This window comes from Topomyia yanbarensis, chromosome 2, assembly GCF_030247195.1.
Source record: "Topomyia yanbarensis strain Yona2022 chromosome 2, ASM3024719v1, whole genome shotgun sequence".
In the NCBI taxonomy this organism is placed as follows: domain Eukaryota; kingdom Metazoa; phylum Arthropoda; class Insecta; order Diptera; family Culicidae; genus Topomyia; species Topomyia yanbarensis.
In genome coordinates this window covers 106,584,690-106,606,128 of record NC_080671.1, presented here as the reverse complement: position 1 = coordinate 106,606,128, position 21,439 = coordinate 106,584,690, and the positions used below count along the sequence as shown (strand labels likewise).

General features: G+C 38.8%; 3 protein-coding genes and 1 long non-coding RNA gene across 12 annotated transcripts in view; 2 read left to right on the top strand and 2 right to left on the bottom strand.

The window, feature by feature from the left end:
• Nucleotides 1-6,737, top strand: part of LOC131679117 (uncharacterized) — an 87,171-nt gene extending 80,434 nt beyond the window's left edge. For all 7 annotated transcript variants that reach the window (XM_058959683.1, XM_058959687.1, XM_058959686.1 and 4 more), the window contains 7 exons: nucleotides 326-391; nucleotides 4,521-4,864; nucleotides 4,929-5,013; nucleotides 5,821-6,092; nucleotides 6,148-6,259; nucleotides 6,324-6,421; nucleotides 6,477-6,737. In XM_058959683.1, coding sequence (XP_058815666.1) covers nucleotides 326-391; nucleotides 4,521-4,864; nucleotides 4,929-5,013; nucleotides 5,821-6,092; nucleotides 6,148-6,259; nucleotides 6,324-6,421; nucleotides 6,477-6,653 — 1,154 coding nt within the window. In that variant the 3' untranslated portion in view covers nucleotides 6,654-6,737. The remainder of the gene's footprint in view (nucleotides 1-325; nucleotides 392-4,520; nucleotides 4,865-4,928; nucleotides 5,014-5,820; nucleotides 6,093-6,147; nucleotides 6,260-6,323; nucleotides 6,422-6,476) is intronic.
• Nucleotides 6,738-6,970: 233 nt separating this feature from the next.
• LOC131679130 (uncharacterized) lies at nucleotides 6,971-11,959 on the bottom strand. The gene is made up of 2 exons (XR_009303802.1): nucleotides 11,835-11,959; nucleotides 6,971-11,750 (listed from the first exon to the last, which is right to left on the bottom strand). It is a non-coding gene; the product is annotated as an uncharacterized LOC131679130 (long non-coding RNA).
• A 3,217-nt stretch (nucleotides 11,960-15,176) lies between these two features.
• LOC131679129 (DNA-binding protein RFXANK-like) lies at nucleotides 15,177-16,159 on the bottom strand. Its single transcript, XM_058959722.1, has 3 exons — nucleotides 16,006-16,159; nucleotides 15,658-15,942; nucleotides 15,177-15,600 (listed from the first exon to the last, which is right to left on the bottom strand). The coding sequence occupies exons 1-3, from the start codon at nucleotides 16,035-16,037 to the stop codon at nucleotides 15,276-15,278; spliced, it is 642 nt and encodes a 213-aa protein (XP_058815705.1). The 5' UTR covers nucleotides 16,038-16,159; the 3' UTR covers nucleotides 15,177-15,275.
• A 4,215-nt stretch (nucleotides 16,160-20,374) lies between these two features.
• The window catches only part of LOC131679119 (transmembrane protein 214-A-like), a 57,941-nt gene continuing 56,876 nt past the window's right edge, over nucleotides 20,375-21,439 (top strand). Inside the window, exons 1-2 of one of the 3 annotated variants that reach the window (XM_058959702.1) lie at nucleotides 20,375-20,470; nucleotides 20,539-20,696. In XM_058959702.1, the coding sequence (XP_058815685.1) occupies nucleotides 20,570-20,696 (127 nt within the window). In that variant the 5' untranslated portion in view covers nucleotides 20,375-20,470; nucleotides 20,539-20,569. Of the gene's footprint in view, nucleotides 20,697-21,439 lie in introns of all 3 variants that reach the window. The other 2 variants (XR_009303801.1, XM_058959701.1) reach the window with 2 other exon arrangements.

The following is a 21,439-nucleotide window of genomic DNA, read 5'->3' as shown; positions in this document are numbered from 1 at the left end:
TGCTTCCAGTATGCTCCGTGTTGGCTATACCTTACATTATTTTGCGATTTCACGAACTAAAAGCTAGCACAAAGCTTTTGCCTCAATCTGGGAAAAGCTACGGTGTCTGGTTTATCTTCTCTGAATCTGAATGTAAAATCTTTCCAACAGCTTGTACCTCGTACAGTAGTTACAATCATGTAATAGATTTGTTCTTCAGTTGCATTGTCTTTTGACAACGTCACATATGTTGCATGCAAAACACGGCCGTGAACAGTTCAATTCTTCGGTGTTATTCTACTCTACTAATGATTACATATTTCCAACGCCATAACCATACTTCCAGAACATAACGATTCCCAAGTAGAGATACCCTTGTTTCGTACGGAAGAAGGCCGATACCTAGCGACATGTGAGTATAAAATATTTTTGTTTCTGATAAATACTCCATTTTTCATTCAGTTCGTGTAGGTAATAAGTTGCGTTTGCGTTAGCTTGTCAGCGCCATTTTAGTTGTTTTACATTTGAGTAAAAGTTTCTGAAGTGCCCTTCCCCCCATTTTCCACAAAGTGGTGAATTTTGCAAAACATGTTTTATTTTGATTGTTTAGGTACGTAAACATCTTCATAAAATATTTTGTCGTTATTCGAAATATTTATAATATTTTTTGTTATTTGAAAATTTCCACACCTTTTTATTATAATATTTTTGACAGCTAAAGTATAATTTCGAATTGCACCAAACTATACTGGTGGTTAAATAAATGTTTAGTACAGAAAATGTTGAAAAAATGTTTAACAAATGTTAAATATTTCTACTATTTTTTAAACAATTTTTCAAACAAATAGAGTTTTAGTCGGTTTCTTCACGCGACATACCGTTTAAGTTGTAAAATATTGCATATATTATTGAAATTTGAGTAAGCATAGGGTTTTTTTAAATATTTCACTTTTTGTGTTACCCTGTATGACACACGGGCGGGCGAAACAGTCGCTTCTCGGGGGTCAAATCAGAACTCTCCTTCCTTTTACTCCTTTCGTAAACCTAGAGAATTACAATTTGAAATTATTTTTTATAATAAACTAAGGGGCACAAATTTACAGTTATCTTAAAGCTAGGAATACTTATAGTTTGACTTACAAGAGGTTTTTTTTCAAGAAAGATTATTGAATTTGGCAACTAAAACTAGGAAATCACACTTAAATTTGTTTCTAGTATAATAGATTACTATGCTTTGGAAAGAAATTCAAAAGAGGGACTTCCATCATCGGAGCCGCAGAAACCGTATCAGCACAGAAAAGAGAGGTCGGGCAATTATGACAGGGAAAGCAAAACTCAAACTTGCAACTTTATGGCACGCAAAAGATCAACAATTACAGCCTTGGGCTACCGAGACATCTTGAACCGAGATGCTGCACAACAGTCCTAAACCCCCCAAAAAAGATGATCAAAAGTATTTCCTGGCTTTGGATGATGTTTTCGTGCTTAGGTGTCGTCAGTAAAGTTTCACGAATCTTGACAATGCATCTAAATTGGTTAGCTTCTTAAATTTTCTTAATCCATTCCAAGCGCGTCATACCACATTCATCAAGAGATATGACATGTGCAATTTTTCTACTCACCTCAACGAAGATTGCGATGTTTTTGATCATCGGAAGCTTCACAACGAAAAATAGTTTGTTTGAAAGCTACTGGCACGTGTGTTAGCTATCACAACGAGAAACTTACGTAAAATACCAGCACTGCTCTGCTTCCTAAAATATACCTCACGGATGAAATGACCTTGGTACAGCAATCAAATTGAATTTAATTGAAGTGAATAAGTAAATCAATAGGGAAGAGTGAGGACACTTGATCCTTGGGGATATTTGATTCCCCTTCCATATCGCATAGGGGAGACTGAGGAGACTTGATCCCCTTTTTTTATTTTTCAATCCTACTCCATGGAATGACAAAAAAAACTATGTATTTTTTGTAGTTTTATATTGTTTCTAGGGTTGACTGATAATCATAAAAAAATTACATGGAAATATTATACTGGACATGAGATATGAGCATTTTTGGAAAACAACAAAAAAAATGGAAAATTCTTTGATTAGTTGAGACTCGATCCCTAATTTGGGGAGACATGATTATTTTTTGAAAACGTGTTTAAAAGAGCATGTAATGTAATAAGCCTATTTTTATCCTGTTTCTATTATCATCCTACCCATCTGATGCCTTTGGTTAGAACAGCGTCTGCCATCTTTGCTCAACGCATTGGCTCAAATGGTGTTGCGATAATTGGGGTACTCGATTAGAGTTTTTGCTGCGCTCAAACAGAAGATTTTCACCATTCTCAAGACAATTTTGTTATTATATTGGCTCTTAATAAGAGGCGAGTGACCTTAAGGCTAAAACCTCCATAATCGAAATCAAAAAATGGCTCCTAATAACAAAGCAAAGAAGCTGAAATAATAAAATTAATAATGAAATAATGTGGTACCCTTCCTAATAGGACAAAAATAGGTACCTAACTCCATTCAATGTTATAAATGTATTTTGGTATTGATTAAATTGTTGTGATTAGATATTACTATTTTTGTTACTACATATTACCCATCTCTCACCTAATTTTTATTACGAATTCCCTAAATCTCTGTGCAATTATTTGAAGGCTGTCGTTATTACGGTTGAGGAACGTCAAATGTGGGATGCATGGTTGCTATGTATGCTGTAGTAAACATTTACAGTTAAGTTTTTGTATGATGAAACGTTCATTTTTGACGGTGTTTTTTGTTATTTTATGGCAACAATGACTTCAATTGTTCTGGTTTGAATTTGGTTATTTTCAGTAGTGTGTATGAAGCATGGCGAAGGGGATCAAATCTCCACGAGTTTGAAGGGATCAAGTGAACCTATAGCATCTATTTCAGCAAGCTTTAGTAAAAAAAAAGATGAACAAATAAATCAGCTCAATCATAACGTATTCATATAATTGACATTCTCCTGTATTTCTGTATGCAAAAGTATAGTATGCAGTGGGTGACTTTATCAATTGTATAAAAGTTTGAAAATTTGGAAAATAAATCTTCTTCAGTTCTTCTGAGATTTTTTTCTTTAAATCGGTAAAAATTCGGTAACACATGTCCAATTTATTTTTTTGTGTTAAAGAAACTTATGTTTAGATAAAACTACGCAACTTTCTAGTATATTCGATTAATGTATTCTGATCCGCCTTTGAGTTTCACTGATGGGATCAAGTCTCCCCGGGGATCAAGTCTCCTCAGTCTCCCCTAATCTAAACACAAAAAGTTATCACAATATAAAAAGAAAATAACATATTTGGTACTTTATGATGTTTAAAAAACAAATCAAATGAATTACATTTGTTTCGGAAAACTTGTATCATATTTTTGAAAATATGTGTTAAAATTCATCTCGAAGATCTTTTTACGATTTTTTTGAACGATTGTATGAGTTCGTCGAACTAATTATTAATGAATATATTCAACTACAATTACTTTATTAGGGCTTTTATCTAGAAAAACAAGTTTTTCATTTTACACGAAAACAAAAAAATTGTGTTAAAAATTCAAATTACAAAAAAATCATTTTCCCTAACTTTTTTTTTATTTTGTCAACAAAAACCTATAGAGAAAAGAAACATTTTTAATGTAACTGTATGATGGAGAATTATGGGTAAAAAAGTTTTTCTAACAAATTGTCGTCTTTTAACCAAGTCTCACCAATCACTACACCATCTATGGAAGTTTTACAACTGTCAAGGGCTTGCAAAATTTCATCAAATTTAGAGAGATTGTTTATACCTCTTAGTTCCACTGCCAAATTTTTAGTGTCTGGTTATCATTATTTATATAATTGCCATTAAAATCGTAAATATGATCGAAAGAAAAATTATTGATTGTATTATCCATTAGGAATGCATGAATTCAAAGTTTTTATGCTGGATTGCGAATTTCGTTTTCGTTGGGGTAGATTGTTCTGGTGACGAAGAGGCAGATTTTACACGGTTGCAATTATTTATAATTCGATCAAGGTCATGTTTGCTACCAAATCTTTCAATTTTAGACTGTTCATCCTTTTTTACTAAAATCACTCCTCCACGATCAGGCCATACAAATTTAATATTCAGAAGTTTTTGAGATTCACGCATTTCTTTTAACAATTCTATTGACAAGGCTGACAGTTCTTCACCGATCGCGACTTTCATTGCTTTTCCGTTTACATTTAGTGCTTTATCAATCGTCATAGTAGATTTAGTTTTTAAAATTCACTATTTTTGTAGGTAATCCACTGCAACACGTTAGGGAAGTAACGAAGCAGGCAAACAAATTTCAATATTCGTGGTTATTAATTTTTTTGAGGGCGCGTAGCTGGTAAATCGATTGCCCTGTACGCAGTTCACCTGGGTTCAACATAGGGTTAGAGATTTCCCTAACCCGAAAAAGAGACCTTAATGTTAAAACCTTTATAATCGAAACAAAATAATTTCTTTTTCTCCTTTACCTCTCACTGACATATTGCAACGAATACCGCAGCCCTCGGTGATCCTCTGATTAAAGGCCTTACCGAGGTGGCCAATAAGCGTCCGGCGGATCCCATCACCTATCTGGCAACATATTTGTACAACTTTGCTAACCAGAATCGGTCGAAAACAAGTGCCGGCAGCCAGACATCTGCCATCAAAAACGATCCGAATAACAACCAGATCGAGATTGCCGTGAAGGAGGAATCCGAAAAAGAGTTGAAAAGCTCTGCCAAAACAGAAGAAACCGTCGAAGCGTTAGACGAAGAAGAAATGGCCGATCCTGCTGCGGAGAAAGATGAACTGGCACCTCCGTCGCCGGATGGTTCTGGCAGTGCGCCTTCCAGCGATAACAGGGTGAGTCTTTGTGTGTCTGGCTGATAGAATCGAATTTGTTATTAATCATGGTATTCAATTTCAGGACGAACATGGTCAAAGTATGCTTCATTTTGCATGCGCTAGATCACATGGCAAAAATGCGTTGATTCAGTTGATTGAAGAATCGGGTGAGTTGATTGATGCGAGGTGTAGTGTATAGATGTTTTTGCGTGGTGTGTTTGGTAAACAAATTTATTCGATAAAAATCGGCATCTCTAAAACCTCAAGATATCGAAGAGTTAAAACTTTTGACAAGTAGGCCCCGTGCGAAACTAAAAACTTCGATAACATTTTATTAATTTCTCGGCATGATTTTAGATTTATATATACCCAGGTAACCAATAAGCAAGCTAAATGCATCTTAACGGCTACTTGATAAGCACTTAAGTCATATTAAATGCTATTTAAAAGTCGCTTTTGGCAAAATATACGGCTAAATTACTGCTGTGCCATGAAAATGCTTTTTTACTGCTCTTGTGCATTCAGAATGCTGCTTAGTGGCAAGAAGTTTTTGAACAGTTTTTCGAATGCTGATTAACAACAGTTATGCATAACGAATGCTGGCATACGGCAAGAAGCATCCGAAATGCAAATTTTACGCTACTTTACTGCATACACTAATGCTTGTTGGTTACCTGGGTAGCCTATATCAAAATTGTAGACAACATGTGTCCGTCAGATTCTCACTTTTAGTTAGAAGGTCTAATGTGCCACCTCGTGGTAAAAAAGTGAAATTACTCCACTGTAAAACTTAAGTTTTCAAGCAAAAAATTTCGAAATAATTTTTTTTTGGGACCTCCTGACCGATTAGTTTACTTTTAACCGCGAATGAAAGGGGAAAATCCATTCTTACGTATCATGACGTTTTCGAATAAACTTGTTAGAAAACACACCGTATTTCTACACCGAATATAATTCCGCCATGCTGATCCTAGGGACTAGTATCACATATCGCGATGAGCTGTACCGAACTGCTAGAGATGTCTCACTGCAAGCTACTCAGCCGGATAATTCGCGAGAAATTGATCGCTACGTGCTTGGCTTGGCCGCTCGTGGAGATTTGGATACGTTGACCAATATGTTGCTGGACGGCTACGACCACATTGCCGATGTGGTGGGTTCAGACGGAACGACTATTCTACAGGTGGCATCATCCAGGGGCCATCGGGATGTAGTTCGCTTTTTAGAAGGGATTCGAGAATTCGAGGTTTGTTTAAAACAGTTTTTTTTATCTAGAAATTTGATCGGACTTTTCGAAATAGGAAAACCGGGAAAGTTTGCTGAATGCCGTACGCGACCAGAATATTCAAAGAGTAATGAAAATTACTCAACTTTCGGATGGCATGAAACTTGCGAAAGCTAAAAACTACTATGGTAAGGCGTACTTCATGTACATTTTTATATTGATCCATTATTCATGAAAAATGTTTCGATTTAGGACGCTGCTCTCTGCATATTGCTGTATTGTTTGAAAATGAAGAAATTGTAGAATATCTTGCAACGCACTTTAAGCATGTGCTTAAAATTGGCGACAATGTAAGTTGGTATTTAAACGAGATGCGGAAAACGTATGAACTATTTTTTTTTCTAGTTGGAGCGGACACCTCTCCATTATGCAATGGGAATCGGCAATGTAGAGGCAATCAGTCGTATACTGATTAAGAATGGAGCTAAACGGGTTATGAAAGATCTCAAAGGACGGCAACCTAGTTACTACTTTATGAACAAGGCCGATATTTTACGTCTGCAGGAAGAAGAGAAGGAATAAAATTTGACAAATTTGTAATGAAATTATTTTTTAAGGTGGAGATTTTTTATAGACAAATGTTACTCGGAGTTAATAAAATAGCAACTTAATATATAAAGAATGATCGATTTGTTTTTTTCAAGATAAATTCATCTAATAATTTATGGATTGAAATCTGCTTTTCAATGCACATTCTATTAAGTTTCGTCACTGGTATCTTTAATATACGAAGATAAAAATTATATCTGGAGGAAAAGTAAAACACTTGCGATCAAGACTAAGTTGTATTCCCGTGTCGAATGATTCGGATCTCCAATTAATTGATTATGCAACGATACTTGAAAAGTAATTCCCGTTATTTATTTCTCGCATATCTAAACCACACTGACAGTTCATCCCACCAGGCCCGTACTCTGCATACTCTACAAGGTATTTTCCCAGTGCCGGACTTGGGCACCACATCTCCCCTTTTAACAAATTAAGAATTCATAACTGATAATCATGGAATTTCAAAGGCAGTTTCCTGGATCGTTGCTCTCTAGTTGGTGACCGATGTGATGATACTGTAACTGATGATGCATCTTCATCGAAACCTTCGAAACCCTCCTCTGAATTGTCGTCTCCTGCTTCTTGTAACTCTGCTCGCTGAGAGTCCTCATTGTGGACTGGAGCTTCAATGTGTGCCTGTGTTATATCAATAACTTTTTTCAAATGTGCCACGTTTCGGTCATACGATCTTCCATTTAAGGGGTCTTCAATTGTTACTCGTGGTCCCGAACGATCAACGACCTTGTATTCTTTGGGGTCGAATGTTGTTTGGAGCTAATTGCCTGGTAACAGATTTTTCATTAACACAGTGTCTCCAAGATCAACTGACGGTTTCCTTGCTCTTCCACGAGAGTCCTCATTTTCTTTCCCCTTTTCTTTCAACATTTGATCTCTGTCTGCAACATCAGAGGTGGTTGGCGTTGTTTCAATATCCTGCAGATCTGGAATTTTGGATCTGATGGTTTTACCGTACAGGAGTTCCGTGGGTGTGCGTCCAGTTGTAGAATGCGGTGTGGTGTAGTACATCATCAAGTACTCTTGTAAATCTTTACGCCAATCTCTACCAAGAGCATTGCTAATTTGAAGTCGCTTGAGCAGTGACCGGCTTTGCCTTTCCACCAACCCGTTCTCTTAGGGCCAGTATGGTGTCGAGTGGTTTAAGTGGATACCGCGACTTTGACTGTATTCTTCTATCTCAGTACCCACAAACTGTTTCGCGTTATTGTTCTGGGTTACCCAGACGAGTGAAAATGGTGTGTAGTTTGGTAACAGTTTCCTTGGCCGTAATTTTGTGCGCAACCACTACTTCTTTGTAGCGACTATAGTAGTCGATGACAACCAGTAAGTACACACCGCTCGGCATCGGTCCAAGGAAGTCAATGGCAGTGGTCGTCGTGACATCGGTTCGGGCTTATTTGGTACAGAAACTAGACGGCAGCCTCCGCAACTCGCAACTCGATTAGTGACCTCGCAATCCATACCAGGCCACCAAACTCGATTCCTAAGACGCCGCTTCATGACAGATTCGCCGGGGTGCCCTCTGGTGAGCCAAATCCATCATCCTGGAGTGCAGTCTGAACGGGACGACAAGTTTATCGCCACGGACAAGTAGGTCACCTACCATTCCTAGCTCGCCTCTAAATGGTACGTACGGTTTAACTTCCGATTCATTCCAGGATCCTGTGTGCAGACACTTCTTCACTGCTGCTAGTGTTGAATCTGCTTCCATTGATTCCTGTAGCTCTTGAATATCGATTGCTGCTGATTCCATGACCGCCAGCACCATAAACTTATTTTCGACATCAAATTCTTCGGGGGTATCGTCAACAACTAGTCGAGACAACGGATCAGCAATGTTTCTGGAACCTTTACGATATTTTACGGTGAATGAAAAAGATTGAGGATTGCAAACGAAGCACCCATCGATTCTAGAACAGGGTCTGGACGTTGGTTTGAATATCGCTTCTAGCGGCTTGTGATCCGTTTCCAGTTCGAAGGTACGACCCAGCAGGTAACAAGAAAAACGCTTGACTGTCCAAACCAACGCGAGGGCTTCCTTCTCGGTTTGACAGTATCTGCGCTCAGTTTGTGTAAGGCTTTTACTCGAGTATGCAATCGGGCGAGGGGCATCATCAGTTGAACCTTCAAATTGTATCAGAACGGCACCGAGAGCCATGGGTGAAGCATTAGCAATGACACGTGTTCGTAGAGTTATCGAAGAATCACAATAACTTAACATTAGCAATCATTTCCTTTAGTTTTGTAAACGATTGGTGCTGATCTTTTCCTCACAGAAATTTGACCCCAGTGTGCGTTAGTGCCGCAAAGGTGCAGTAGTGGTCGCAAGATCAGGTAGAAATCGTCCTACGTAGGTCACAAGACCAAGAAAGCTTCGTAGTTCTTCCTGGCTTTTCAGAGCTTCGATTTTGTTATCCGAAGGCTGAATGCGTTCTGACGAGATTGTGTGACCCAGAAAATCCAACATCGTAACCTTGAACACACATTTGTCCTTGTTCAGCAGCATTCTGTATCCACGGAGCGTAGAAAGGACAACTTTCAGCGCTTCGTGTTCTTCCATTGTTTCAGTAAAGATTAAAATATCGTCGATGAAATAGACAGCAAATTTACCGCAGCGACTGAGTATCTGTTCAAGAATGCGCTGGAAAATTTCCGGTGCTATGACGATTCCGTACATGAGGCGCTTGTTTCGAAATAAACCCATGAGCGTGATAAACGTAGTTATATATCGACTGGCTTCTTCCTATTCAACTTGATGAAAAGCCTCTGTTATGTCTAGCCTGCTAAAAAACTTTGCACCGGTAAATCTAGGAAGGAAATCCTCGATCGTAGGCATCAAATGTCTCTCTCTTAGAATGACAGCTTTCGCCCTACGCATATCCACGCACAAACGTAAATCCCTATTATCTTTCACTACAGTAACATTGGCATCCTCCTTCAACAGGCTCAATGATGTCGTTCGCTAGTAATGCATTAAACTTCTCCTCTATTCTGGACGTAAGCGCAATTGGTGGTTTTCAGGGATGTTGGCAGACCTGCGTGATCGAGAGATCGATGGGAATACAAACCTTCACTCCTTTGATCTTGGGAAACGGGTGTTTCGTGCTGGTTTCTGGCATTGCTACTCCATAAGTACTTGGTAACCCGACAAACAACACCCCTAGATCTGTGGCAGTTGTCCGACACAAAGTTTATAAAGAACAGTTGCGCAAAGACTGAAGCAAATCTACCTATTGAACACTCAAAACGTCTACCTATTGGACACGAAGAATAACAATGCTCGAATGCGTGGGGAGTATCGTTATTATGTGATTATAATTATGAGAAAAAATTCAATGATGTAATATTAACATTTTAATAATGTTAATATTTTGCTTAATGACAATTATTAAAAAATATATGTTCACTGATATTCAAATTTGGCACTATTTTAAACACCGGAACAGCTCTTCCACCGACAGTGGAAATATGAAGGTATTTCTCATAGTTAAAGTGCAGCTAAAATTTTGACAAATTTGTGTATGCATTCCACTTATACTATACTTATACACTTATTTATCTTACGCTGCAAATTCGACTGTTTTTTTGTCACACCCCAATCAGCGGCAAAAATCAATGCATTTCGTTCTTAGTTGCGGTTCAGGAGAGAACCGGAAAAAGCTTAAATTCTTTATACGATGTTATTTATCGTACTGATTTTTACAAAATAAAACTGAACACTTAATTTTAAATTTTTAAATGCACAAAGTTAACTTCTAACTGAAGCGTTCGGGTTAAGTCATTTGAAATTTAACTAAAAATAAAAGGTTGCCAAAATTTAAAAAAGACCAATGATTGGTCCAATGTTACCAATCCTCTCTACGCAACTCTACTATTAAAAACTCTGGTCCGACCTAGTAAACATTGCTGTCCACCTTTTACTACGTAGAATGTGGTGTCCTTCTCGTAAGTACGACCCGCGTATTCAATGTGTACTAGTGTTTCAAACTTGCCTAGTAGCGTTAACGGGTTCGCTTGATCGCCGTATGGTTAGAAAACCTCGTCACACTTCTTTTGTTGATTCCAAACGTTCGTCACCTTCACTGATACGGAAAATGAAATTATTGTCCGAACATACGCCTTCTTTGTGGTCATCACCTCTGTGAATCTCGACCTTGTTGATACGATCAGTTTGGAAGCGTTTGCCACTACGAAACGGTCCATCATATTTCCGCTTGGATGCAAAATTGGTGCGACATTGGGTAGCAAAATGCCCAATCCGTTTACATTTGTTACACTCCTTTTCTTTAGCAGGACATAAAACGTTCCAAAATGTCCTTTACGACCACATCGCGTGCATTCTTTTGCATGTGATTGCTGAATCCTGTTGATATTTCCGTATGCTGTCGAGAAGTTTTCAGAGCTTGTTGTAGGAATGCTGACTGATCGGACCTGCTGTTTTACGGATTCATACGTGGTTACAATTTTGGTAACTTCATCAAGACACAATGAATCACGTTGGAGTAATTGTTCCTTAAGCTCACTTGGTGCGAAAAGAATCACTTTGTCGATCACGCTGATTGATCTGCTTTCTTCGGCTGATTTCCCGAAATTGCATTAATTTGCTTGGTCCTAACAGCAGGGCATGAATTTCCCCAGCGATTCCTCTGGATTCTGGGCCACCCTTTGCCAGCAAAATATTCCGTATGCTCGTTTTGTCTTTTTCATTCGTAGCCGATATAATATAACCAAAATTTCGCTTATATTTCACCCATTCATCACGAATGGCGTTTCTCGGCAATGACTTATACTTGAACTGGGGGATGGCCCATTTCTCCATCGTACCACACGTTACAATCGATCAACTTTCAATGTTTAAGCTTCCCGGCCCTTCGGAGCCTCTACCTTCTGGTAGATAGTTTCGCTTTCGCTCTAGCTGCTCTTTTCAAATGGCTTTGATCTCGCTGGCTATCAGCTGCCACTCGCAGGTGACTTAGTCTGATCGCTATCCTTTCGATAGCTACTACCCTTTGATAGTATCGCTTGTATCACGCTAGTTAGCACTTAGTTTCTCTGGAAATTAAGACAACTACTTAACCTCAATTTTATCGAATGAACTCTTTCCGTTTAGTTTTAACATATATTATATGTTCTTACCTTTTTTCCGTACTAAAGATGAGATCATCCTCGTCGCCAAATGTTGTATTCCCGTGTCGGATGATTCGGATCTCCAATTAAGTGCAACGATACTTGAAGAGTAATTCCCGTTATTTATTTCTCGCATATCTAAACCACACTGACAGTTCATCCCACCAGGCCCGTACTCTGCATACTCTACAAGATATTTTCCCAGTGCCGCACTTGGGCACCACAAGATTCATTGAAGATCTATCATTTAACATGCTTGGATTAGCTTCGTTTCCCGAGCGACTTTCAATAAGCTTAAAGCTCTAGTTTCTCAAGTCTTCACACATTCGAGAACTGTTTACTTTCAATGAATAATATTAACCTTTGGAAGATTACGATTGTACCGGTTCCTATGTGGCTAAAACGACGATGTAAATGAAATTCAATAGAGGTCAATGGGAGTATTATATCTTTCATTTGAAAGTAAGTTCTTAAAAATCGGTCAAGAATTCCCTAAGAAATAGGTGTCAGATTAACATAGGAGCTTGGTAAGTTCTCCAGGGGTCATAGATAGCCAACGTGGTCAAAGCTACTTTGATTGGTTATCAGTGATCTGGACATGAAAATCCAAGTAATGTTGCACGGATTTTAAAATGTATTGCATCATGTGGACATCAGGATGTTACAGTCAAAATATCATGTCACATTTACTTTGACAATCTATCTAACAATCTTTTATAGTCAGTGGTTTTCAACCGGGGGTGAATTCACCCCCAGGGGTAAATTAAACTATTGCGTGGGGTAAATTACGCGGGAGAAATTTTAAATTCAGATTCCTACCGAGAGTGCTTAGGGACAAGTTTCTAATTGGAAAATTACGGTTCTCATTTTACTGAAAATCACTTTTTTCTGCCAGATTAAAGATGCAAGAAATGTTTAGAACGGGGTACATCATGGGGATCAATATTCGGAAAGGGGTACATGGTACGAAAAAGGTTGAATACTAGATCTACTCGGATACTATCCGGTGATGAATTTACTACGATTGAGAGTTCCCGGCGGCGGAATTGCTTTCGATTTATCCAGAACCCGATTATTGTTTTCGTGAGCCCCTGAAAACCCCGATTCGTCCCGATCTACTCGATCTAGTCCCCGACGGTGGACCACGGCAGTAGGTGCCGAGGTCTGTCCAGTGATACCGGGTGGAGCGTAGCTTCCAATTCACTGGCGCCCTAACAACCCACTGCTGGTGGTTCGACGCGGTCTACCCGTGCAAACGATAAGCCCTTTATACCATGGTCCAGATTCACCCCCATTATATGATATGTTGAAAGTGTTTGTAATGGGATCAGCCCATAAAAACATCATCACCATGGTTCGGTAGTTCCCACATAAAAACCCTATTTTGGTGTATCTCTGGGTTATTGATACCATTTTATAGTGTTTTGGTGGTTGCAAAATTTGTAACAAATTTGGCGTCCGGTTCGCTGGCGCCCCGATGACCCGAACCCGGTGATACGTCGCGTACTACTCGACTGGAATTTTTCCCGAACCCGATTAATTGCTTGACAGTGGTTTTCTAGTCAGCGGCGCTGCTTTGTTGGTCTATTTGGGACTTCCTGTACAGCTCGTAATGTATGCTCGACATTACTGTATTGACCGCATCCTAGACAAGCTCACATCGTGGCACATAGACTGTCGACTGCCACGCCGACCTTCTTCGAACCTAGGGCATTCGAAAGCCACGTGTTCTGGCATCTCTTGTACGCTCATACACACATTCCCATACTTCCGCAAGCATCCGCACCCGGACAAAAAATGCGTCAAATGGAAGTTCACTTCACCGAAGAATTGTGAAGTGAACTTCCATTCATACCGACACATTTGGGATGAGTCGGTGGGTTCACCTTCCTTGTCTCATTATTGCTGCCACTTAACCAACAAATCCACTCTGACCAGTCTTTTTTCATTTCGTGTATTCTTCCGCTGGTAGCAAATTCCACGTCCTCCGCCAGAATGATGCAGATGGGGATCATCCCGGCAATCTTGCATAGGACCTCTAACGATATCGTTCTGTAACCACTCGCGACACGAACAGCCATTTCGCGAAACGTGCTTGTCAACTTCGTCCGGTTCCGCTTTGAGTTCAGCGCAGCAGCCCAGACTGGCATATTTGCCATGAAATAAATTTTAGCCTTTACAACGAATCCCGGGCGCAGATTTTTTAGTATTTATGCAAAACAATTGCTTCAAGCGTCGTTTAAGAGAACGCATCGGATTTCTCGGGTGCTGTTTGTACGCAAAGCCTAGTAATAGATCATGTGGACTCTCCCCACAGTAGGCTCGTTTTTCAACTTGTATTTAGTGCGAAGCTGCAACGCATGACGCGCGGTTTAAACAGCCGAACAGACAGACGATCCTTGTCGAAGAAGATGTAATTAAACCTAACCCAATCCCGCCGTAGGTCACCCGACACAACATTTGTCCCGTCTACCATTTGTTTGTGAACGCACACACAATTTCGTCCCATCCAGTACTTCCACGCAAGACAATCTCGAATTGACTACACCGTCGATCCAAACTTTACGAGCGGATATGTAGACGCGGTAGTTCAGTAACGCTTGCTTCGACAGAGGTCACTGTTTATGATTTTAAACGGGAAGTTGTAGCCTTTGATGGCGAATCTTGTTCGACATCAATTTTACCATCAGCTGGTGTTTTTAGAGGAATATATGTATGTGCGGGCCGGAGCCCGGCGCTCTTCACTTGATGCATGAATGAATGCTACCGCTTTCCTCCAACGTATGTGTGAAAACCTTTATCAGCAATAGTTCTAAAAAGCGTCTTTGTTTCACTCGCGTTTGCGAAAAGGTGAGTAATGTCGCTAACGCTATAGTATTTTCACACAGCTCACAGTTCCTGAAAATTGTCTCGTCAGTATACTGGGCATTCAAAACAACTTAAGTCAAAAAGTTTTCACTTGTACAAACTACCAACCTTTGAATTTAAAAAAAAATAACTCGTATTTTTTATGCTAAATGTCAGAATGTCATGAAACGTCGAGATCTCAGAAAAATATTTTTTGAAGAAATTGCTTTTCTGGGATTTTGAAGCCATTTGGACACTGGACATCAAAAATATGAAATCAATTTTTCAAATTTGGTACTTTTTCATAAGTAATAATTTATGACCGGTGATCTTATTGAGCTAAAATTTTGTTTAGAGGGTTTTTTGAGGCACTATAAAGCTTTTGAGGTGGTTATTATATTCGATGGCAATTATTAAGTACGCTTACTAACTGATGTGATGGACCAGAATGGCAACTAAATTCTTCCCCGAAGAAAATAACAATAAGGAATAACACAATGAAAATTATTACATAAAACATGTATATTGATATTTGAATATAACTTCAAATTTAAAAGCTAGTGGTAAAAAATGCACAAACAGCTCATGTAAACTACTAACTAGCTACGACATCAACAGTGCCGTAATGTAATTTTCCAGCACAGCCTGAGACAAACCAGCTTGGTTCTTCACAGCCAAGCTGTAGGCTGTTTCGCCCTCTTCGTTACTATCGGTAAACTTGGCACAGCGGCTGAGCAACTCATTGCACGTGTGCGGATGATTCCCAGCAGCAGCATACATTAGTGCGGTATTACCAATCACATCCATGTGGTTCACATTGGCACCTTTCTGAAGCAGCAGCCGGACGATTTCATGATGACCACCGGCGGCTGCAAGCAGCAACGGAGTGACCATATCGATTGCCTGACGGTTGACATCCGCTCCACAGCTGGAAATTACAGTATTATCATTCACATGAAAACGCCAGTAATTTGAACCGTTTTACTTGATCAGAATTTGGGCTGATGAAAGTTGCCCGTAATAGCAGGCCCAATGCAGCGGAGTATAGCTATTTGAGTCGACAGTGTCCACCGATTTTTCTGCGCGAATTTGTTCTTCAGTGATCTCGCCTTGGCCAGTTTTTTCGTGGAAGTTCAAACAGATTTCACTAGGTATGCTTGCTTCGGTATTGCCCCGTTGCAAATTTGTTAGGACTGTGTTGGTTGGTTTGTAAGGCAGAAAAGCGCTTTTTCGGCTACCATTTAGCAGAAGCGGATTAAACTCGATTTTCCTGTAAGATGTGGGTGAATCAAATCTATGCAGTTGTATTCAAATACAAAGTTTTGAATCTTACCTATCATCGTCGGAATTTGGAGATGAGCTCATTCTGCATAAGTGTATGCAATAAGAGTATAGCTACTTTAAATTCTAAAAAAATTACCAGCTGTAACTGATTTTTATAGGAACGAAAAAATAATTTTGCATTCTGATCCATTTACCAATATTCAATTCAAAACAAAACAAATAAAAGTATTGGGCGATACTGTAGAAACCAAGAATATCGATCCAATCGAACGAATAATGTTTAAAATAGATCGATGCAAACAACATTTTCCCGGTCAAACATAAAGCCAGCCCGGAGACAACTTGACAGCAACCAGCTGATTCGCTGGTTGGACATTTTTTAACTGGGCCGCTTTTTAGTTGGACCTCCGCTAAATGGACCATTGTCCAACTAAAAAGCATCTGAATGTCAAAATCTTATGTCAATTTTACCTTGACAATCAATCTGACAATTATTAGAGATGTGAATATATCTATATGTAATTACACTACTAACGTCTCCTTTGGAGAGTTTGACATCTGTCAGTCGGTCCAACTAACGAATCAATTTCGTTAGTTGGACCAAATACAAATTAAATACGCCAAGGTCCCATACAAAAGGGCCTTCACTTTTTGGCTCACAAACCAAACAAATTACGCTACCCAATTCACCATGACAGATAAGTGTTACTGAAACTTATTGAAACTGGCAACGCTCCTCGATCAAAGTATGCTATTGATTTTGTACACGTCATAATAGTATAGCAACCGAAAGTTTCTTTTTTCAAATATGTTTTTACCAAATACAAAAAATCTTTGATTTGTTCCTGGCCTATATACAGTGATGTGGGTGGGTGGGTTGATCGTGGTGGTCCCGTTTTTTCATCGTTAATATTGGTCACAATTCACGATGTTTGCGTAAATGGCTTCGCTTGATGTGACACAGGACATCCAGCTCTGTTCCACCGAAAATCACAAGTGTCATCACTTGTATCGCCCGTTCGTCCCTAAAAAACTTTTTCATTGGCCGAAGAATACCACGAATTTGATTGTTCTTATATTTAAAGAAATTTGGAAGGCGGAGAAAATCGGAAAAAACTGCTATTATAAGTTCGATTTCATCAAACATATCACATAGAAAACACTCGCCTGTATAGCGAATGTAAAAATCTGGCCTTGCTGGAGTCGCCTAGCAAAATCATTCGAACATACGCAAATTTTCACCGATAACTTGTTTACATGGTATCTGACAATTCTTTTGTTGGATTTGCTGAAGATGCCCTCAAGTGGGGTATTAACTGTGGGTAGTCCCTCCCGCCGGTGCGGTCGGATCGACAAGGATGATATCCTAAAAGAATACTAAACTAAAAGAATACTAAACTGTAACCCCCCCCCCCCTAGTTATGGACACTTCTCTTCGTCTACCACGGTCGCTTTCCTAGATCAAGATTTCCCCTTATTCTTCCTTTTTTCAGTATTCATTAAACACACAATCGATACACTCGTAAAAGTCATGACACCTTGGCGTTATTTCTCCGATACAAAAACTGTTTGGGTGCAAATCATTAAGGTTGCACAGAGAATGCGCAAAATTCGCAAACGAAAAAAGCAGTTTTTTTCCACACCGTATGTCAGATCTGCATAACAATCAATCAGCAGTACTGTAACAACATTCTACATACGCTGATTGATTTTTATGAAGATCTGACATACGGTGTGGAAAAAAACTGCTTTTTTCGTTTGCGAATTTTGCGCATTCTCTGTGCAACCTTAAACGATGTAAGATCTCATACTGCGCGAATGACTACGATCAAATCAAATTCACAAAATTATCATATCTACTATAGGATATTTAATATTCTTATTGAACACTATAATTATTTCTCATCCTTCATTACAGAAACTCTACTGAATATGGATCCTCCAACCAACAGTATAACCCGAAAACCAACTTTGAATGCTAAGAAGATGGCAATTGGATTCTGTCGCAACACTAACCCAAATCTTTGTGTCGAGGGAACTCCATAGCATATCTTCAGATGATTTGATGGCCGACTTACTTAGTCGCTCATACGATATACTAAAGCAAAGACTTAGCCGACTAATTCGGTGGTAGAAAACCAGAAAAAATGACCATAGATCTTATTCTTTCCCGTGGCAGAATGGCTCTTAGACAGTCTATTATTAGTTCCTGTATTTTGAATCAAAATTGCATATACGATGAGTTGTTGCCAGCCACAGTTGCACCAAATCAATCAAGAATGGTGTACAACCGCCCGATATTGTTTTGTATTATTAGGATGGGGAAAATGTGAATAAATAATCCAAATTAATCGATAAATTCGGCAAGCTTATCGTCGTTAAAGTGAAACGCGAGGAGAAACTGGACGAGATTGGTTTCATTACAGATACGTTACATGTGTCTGGCCCGACACGAGAAGATACTGCAATGTGTCCTCGTAGTTTCGAATGGAATATTGACGACGACTGCGACCAATAATATACTTCAGCCGATGAAAAATAGGATAGAAAATGCCGTCCGTGGAAAAAGGCACATACATTTCGAGAAATTCAATTCTGTAACCATAAGGTATACTCAAAACACATGCGCGACGTCCTTATTAATATCACGATGACATTTGACAGGTCCTTATTAATGTTAACCCAACTTATTGAACATATGCCTTTTGAACTTTGTAGGAACTGTAAGAAATACGAAAATATAATATACTACAGAAAATTGAACAAAAACAATCGAATGAATTATAAAACGGGCAAATTACACTTTACACGTATACAAAAATAAATACATTATCGCACATATTAATTGTTTTAAAGTGGCTTCTACCAATTCAAAGTAATTTTTAAGAAACTGAATAAGTTGTCAAATGTGACAGTGCTACATTTTTCCTATTTGACCATAAGTGTTCAGATAGGTTTCTAGCAAGGGCCTCATCGCCGCGTTGCTCGGTGGTCCTATGGATCAATTACAGATTGAGTGAGCCATTGGAGAGAACTGCTGGGTAACGCTCAATTTAACATATTTTTGCAGCATCCGACGAATGTACTCCAGCACAATGGTCCTCCCGGTGGACGGATTGCGAGATCGGGTTAACGAAACAACGACTGTTCATTTCAGGCGAGATAATTATTAGCGTTGAACCGGAGTAATAACTATTTCGCACATGGACTAAACTTTCGGTCATCAAGGGGACCGAGTTTCGCGCAGCATTCCTGTGGATAAAATTATATTACAATTGTGAAAATACACACTATTTAATTACCTTTTCTCCCAAAACTTCCTCCAAGCACTATTTTTTAAGTTTCGTCGAATTTGCGAGAAAATGTTAGGTTCTCTTTCTCAGGTTTCCTAGACAATAAACATTATCCATGGAAACGCGAAATTTGTTAATTTTTGTGTTCAGCGGTGCCAGTTTCCCATTTAATTCACCAAAGTACACTGTCACTTTGACAGTGTACTTTTATCGGTGTACCTGGGTTATAAAATGTGTCCTCGAAAAATCTTTAGAGCATTCCATATTAACATATTTGTATTTGGTTGGACAGAGGTGTGGCCCAACCAGCGAATCACGACTGTAGTTGGGATATCTCCACCAGGTGCGCTACTGTCGTCATGTTTTTTACTGGCTGAGTTCGACTGCATTAACAGCTGTTATACCTCTACCCAGTCAAACCATTCCGGCACTGGTTTGGGCTTCTGAGTGGATTCAATATGAGTTCCAGCTCAAATGCATCAACCGATTGAGTCGGAATCGATTGTTTTCTTTGAGTCAGATTTCATACTGAATCCATTGAGGATTTCGGTGTGGCGCTGCTAGTGTTTTATGGTTTTAATGTTTACACACGTTTTATTAATTTATTTGCTCGATCATGGATATCTGTTCTCTGTGGAAAAACGGTGCACTTCGATATAATGGATTCAAGACACAAAATATGGCATGCATAACATAAATTAACAAGAATCCATTTTCCTTATTAAAATTAGCAGGACTGTTCGAAAAATTTCAGCACACTCTACGCGTAAGAATCGTAATGCATTCATTTTATCTTGACTGAGCGGAGATGGAAGGTGATCTGTATCGGACTTATGCGTTTTGAAATTCAATTATCGCTGTATTTCAAAACTAATATCGATACTTTACGATACGTTGCCTAATACCTCGCGAAAGCGGGGATAAAAGGAAATCAACAAAAAATGCAACGATTCAACCGGAGTCACATTGAACCACAGGGCAGAAATGCGAATCAAACTGTCAAAACAGATAGATCGGAAAAAGCGAAAACAGTGCCGGTAAGAAAAAGAAAAATATATGCCAAGTTGTCAGTTTGCATCAGTTTTTGTTTGTCTGCGAATTTTTTTCTTAAATTTTTACATTGTTGGTAAAATATTGAAGTCTTTTTTGAGCGATTGATAAGATTTTATTCGTTAAGTTCTACTTTGTTGTTTTCGTTTGACGATTGTTCTTGTAAAGTTTGTGAGTTTGGTGCTTTGAATCAGCAACAGGATTATAATTAGTATACTGATAACCTCTCATAACAACAGAACTCCCTAACCAGGAAAATTAATAACTATAATGAATAGTGAAATGACCAATGAATGGGAAGTAGTCGGCAAACAGAAGAAGCCCCGTAAAACCGGTGGGGACAAAATAAATGGCATCGCAGCAAGCAAAGGCGGAATTCTTAAAATAGAAGATGCTGGTAAGAATGAACGGTTCTGGCGAGTTTTTCATTCGAAAGAACGTATGGATAAGTCGAATGTGCAGTTGGTGAGGGGTACTTTAGCACAAAAAGTTGAGTTTAAAAAGTATAAAATAAAAATAGTTCTGTAATTTATTTCTGATATAAGGCAAATACGCTAACAGGCTGTCGTCACAAATAAAAACAATTTTTTCTAATTTGTATGAGAAACGTACATTTCAACGGTCTAACTAAAGGTTTATATTCAAATCAAGTATAGTAAGAATTTTCGTTTTTTGCATCTCACTACATCGGTGTAATTGGTGATTCACTTTTAAACTTTGGTGTAAACAGTCTCTTTTTTACATTACACAGGAAACGCTATATGATTTTGAGTGCCTATGGTATATTTATTGTACTCGTTTTAAAATTAAACGTGGAACCCGATAATTACTATATATTAATTTATTTGGCTAACCATAATGTAATATTTCTTCATTCTTCGTAGTACAACCAGTTGTCTACATTTATTAAATAAACCAAAAATTCGATCGGTATGAATTAACACTGTCCCTGCTAATAGAAGACCCACCGTTTTTCTAACTCATGCCCCCCTCGCCAACTGGTGCGATTTGCAAGAGAAATAGGATAGGGAGCGTAACATTAATTCTAGTGTATTTAGTTGCACCTGCACTCTGCGTCCATACTTGAGCATTGTGCGTCAGTACTAGCTTAGCTGCCCGTGACGCGTGACACGCACGATC

Excerpts from the sequence above, each read along its gene's own strand:
- LOC131679129 (XM_058959722.1), bottom strand. The coding sequence starts at position 16,037 with ATGAGCTCATCTCCAAATTCCGACGATGATAG. Across the intron at positions 15,943-16,005 it reads CCAAATTCCGACGATGATAG|GAAAATCGAGTTTAATCCGC; the intron begins GTAAGATTCAAA and ends CACATCTTACAG. Across the intron at positions 15,601-15,657 it reads TCAGCCCAAATTCTGATCAA|CTGTGGAGCGGATGTCAACC; the intron begins GTAAAACGGTTC and ends TGTAATTTCCAG.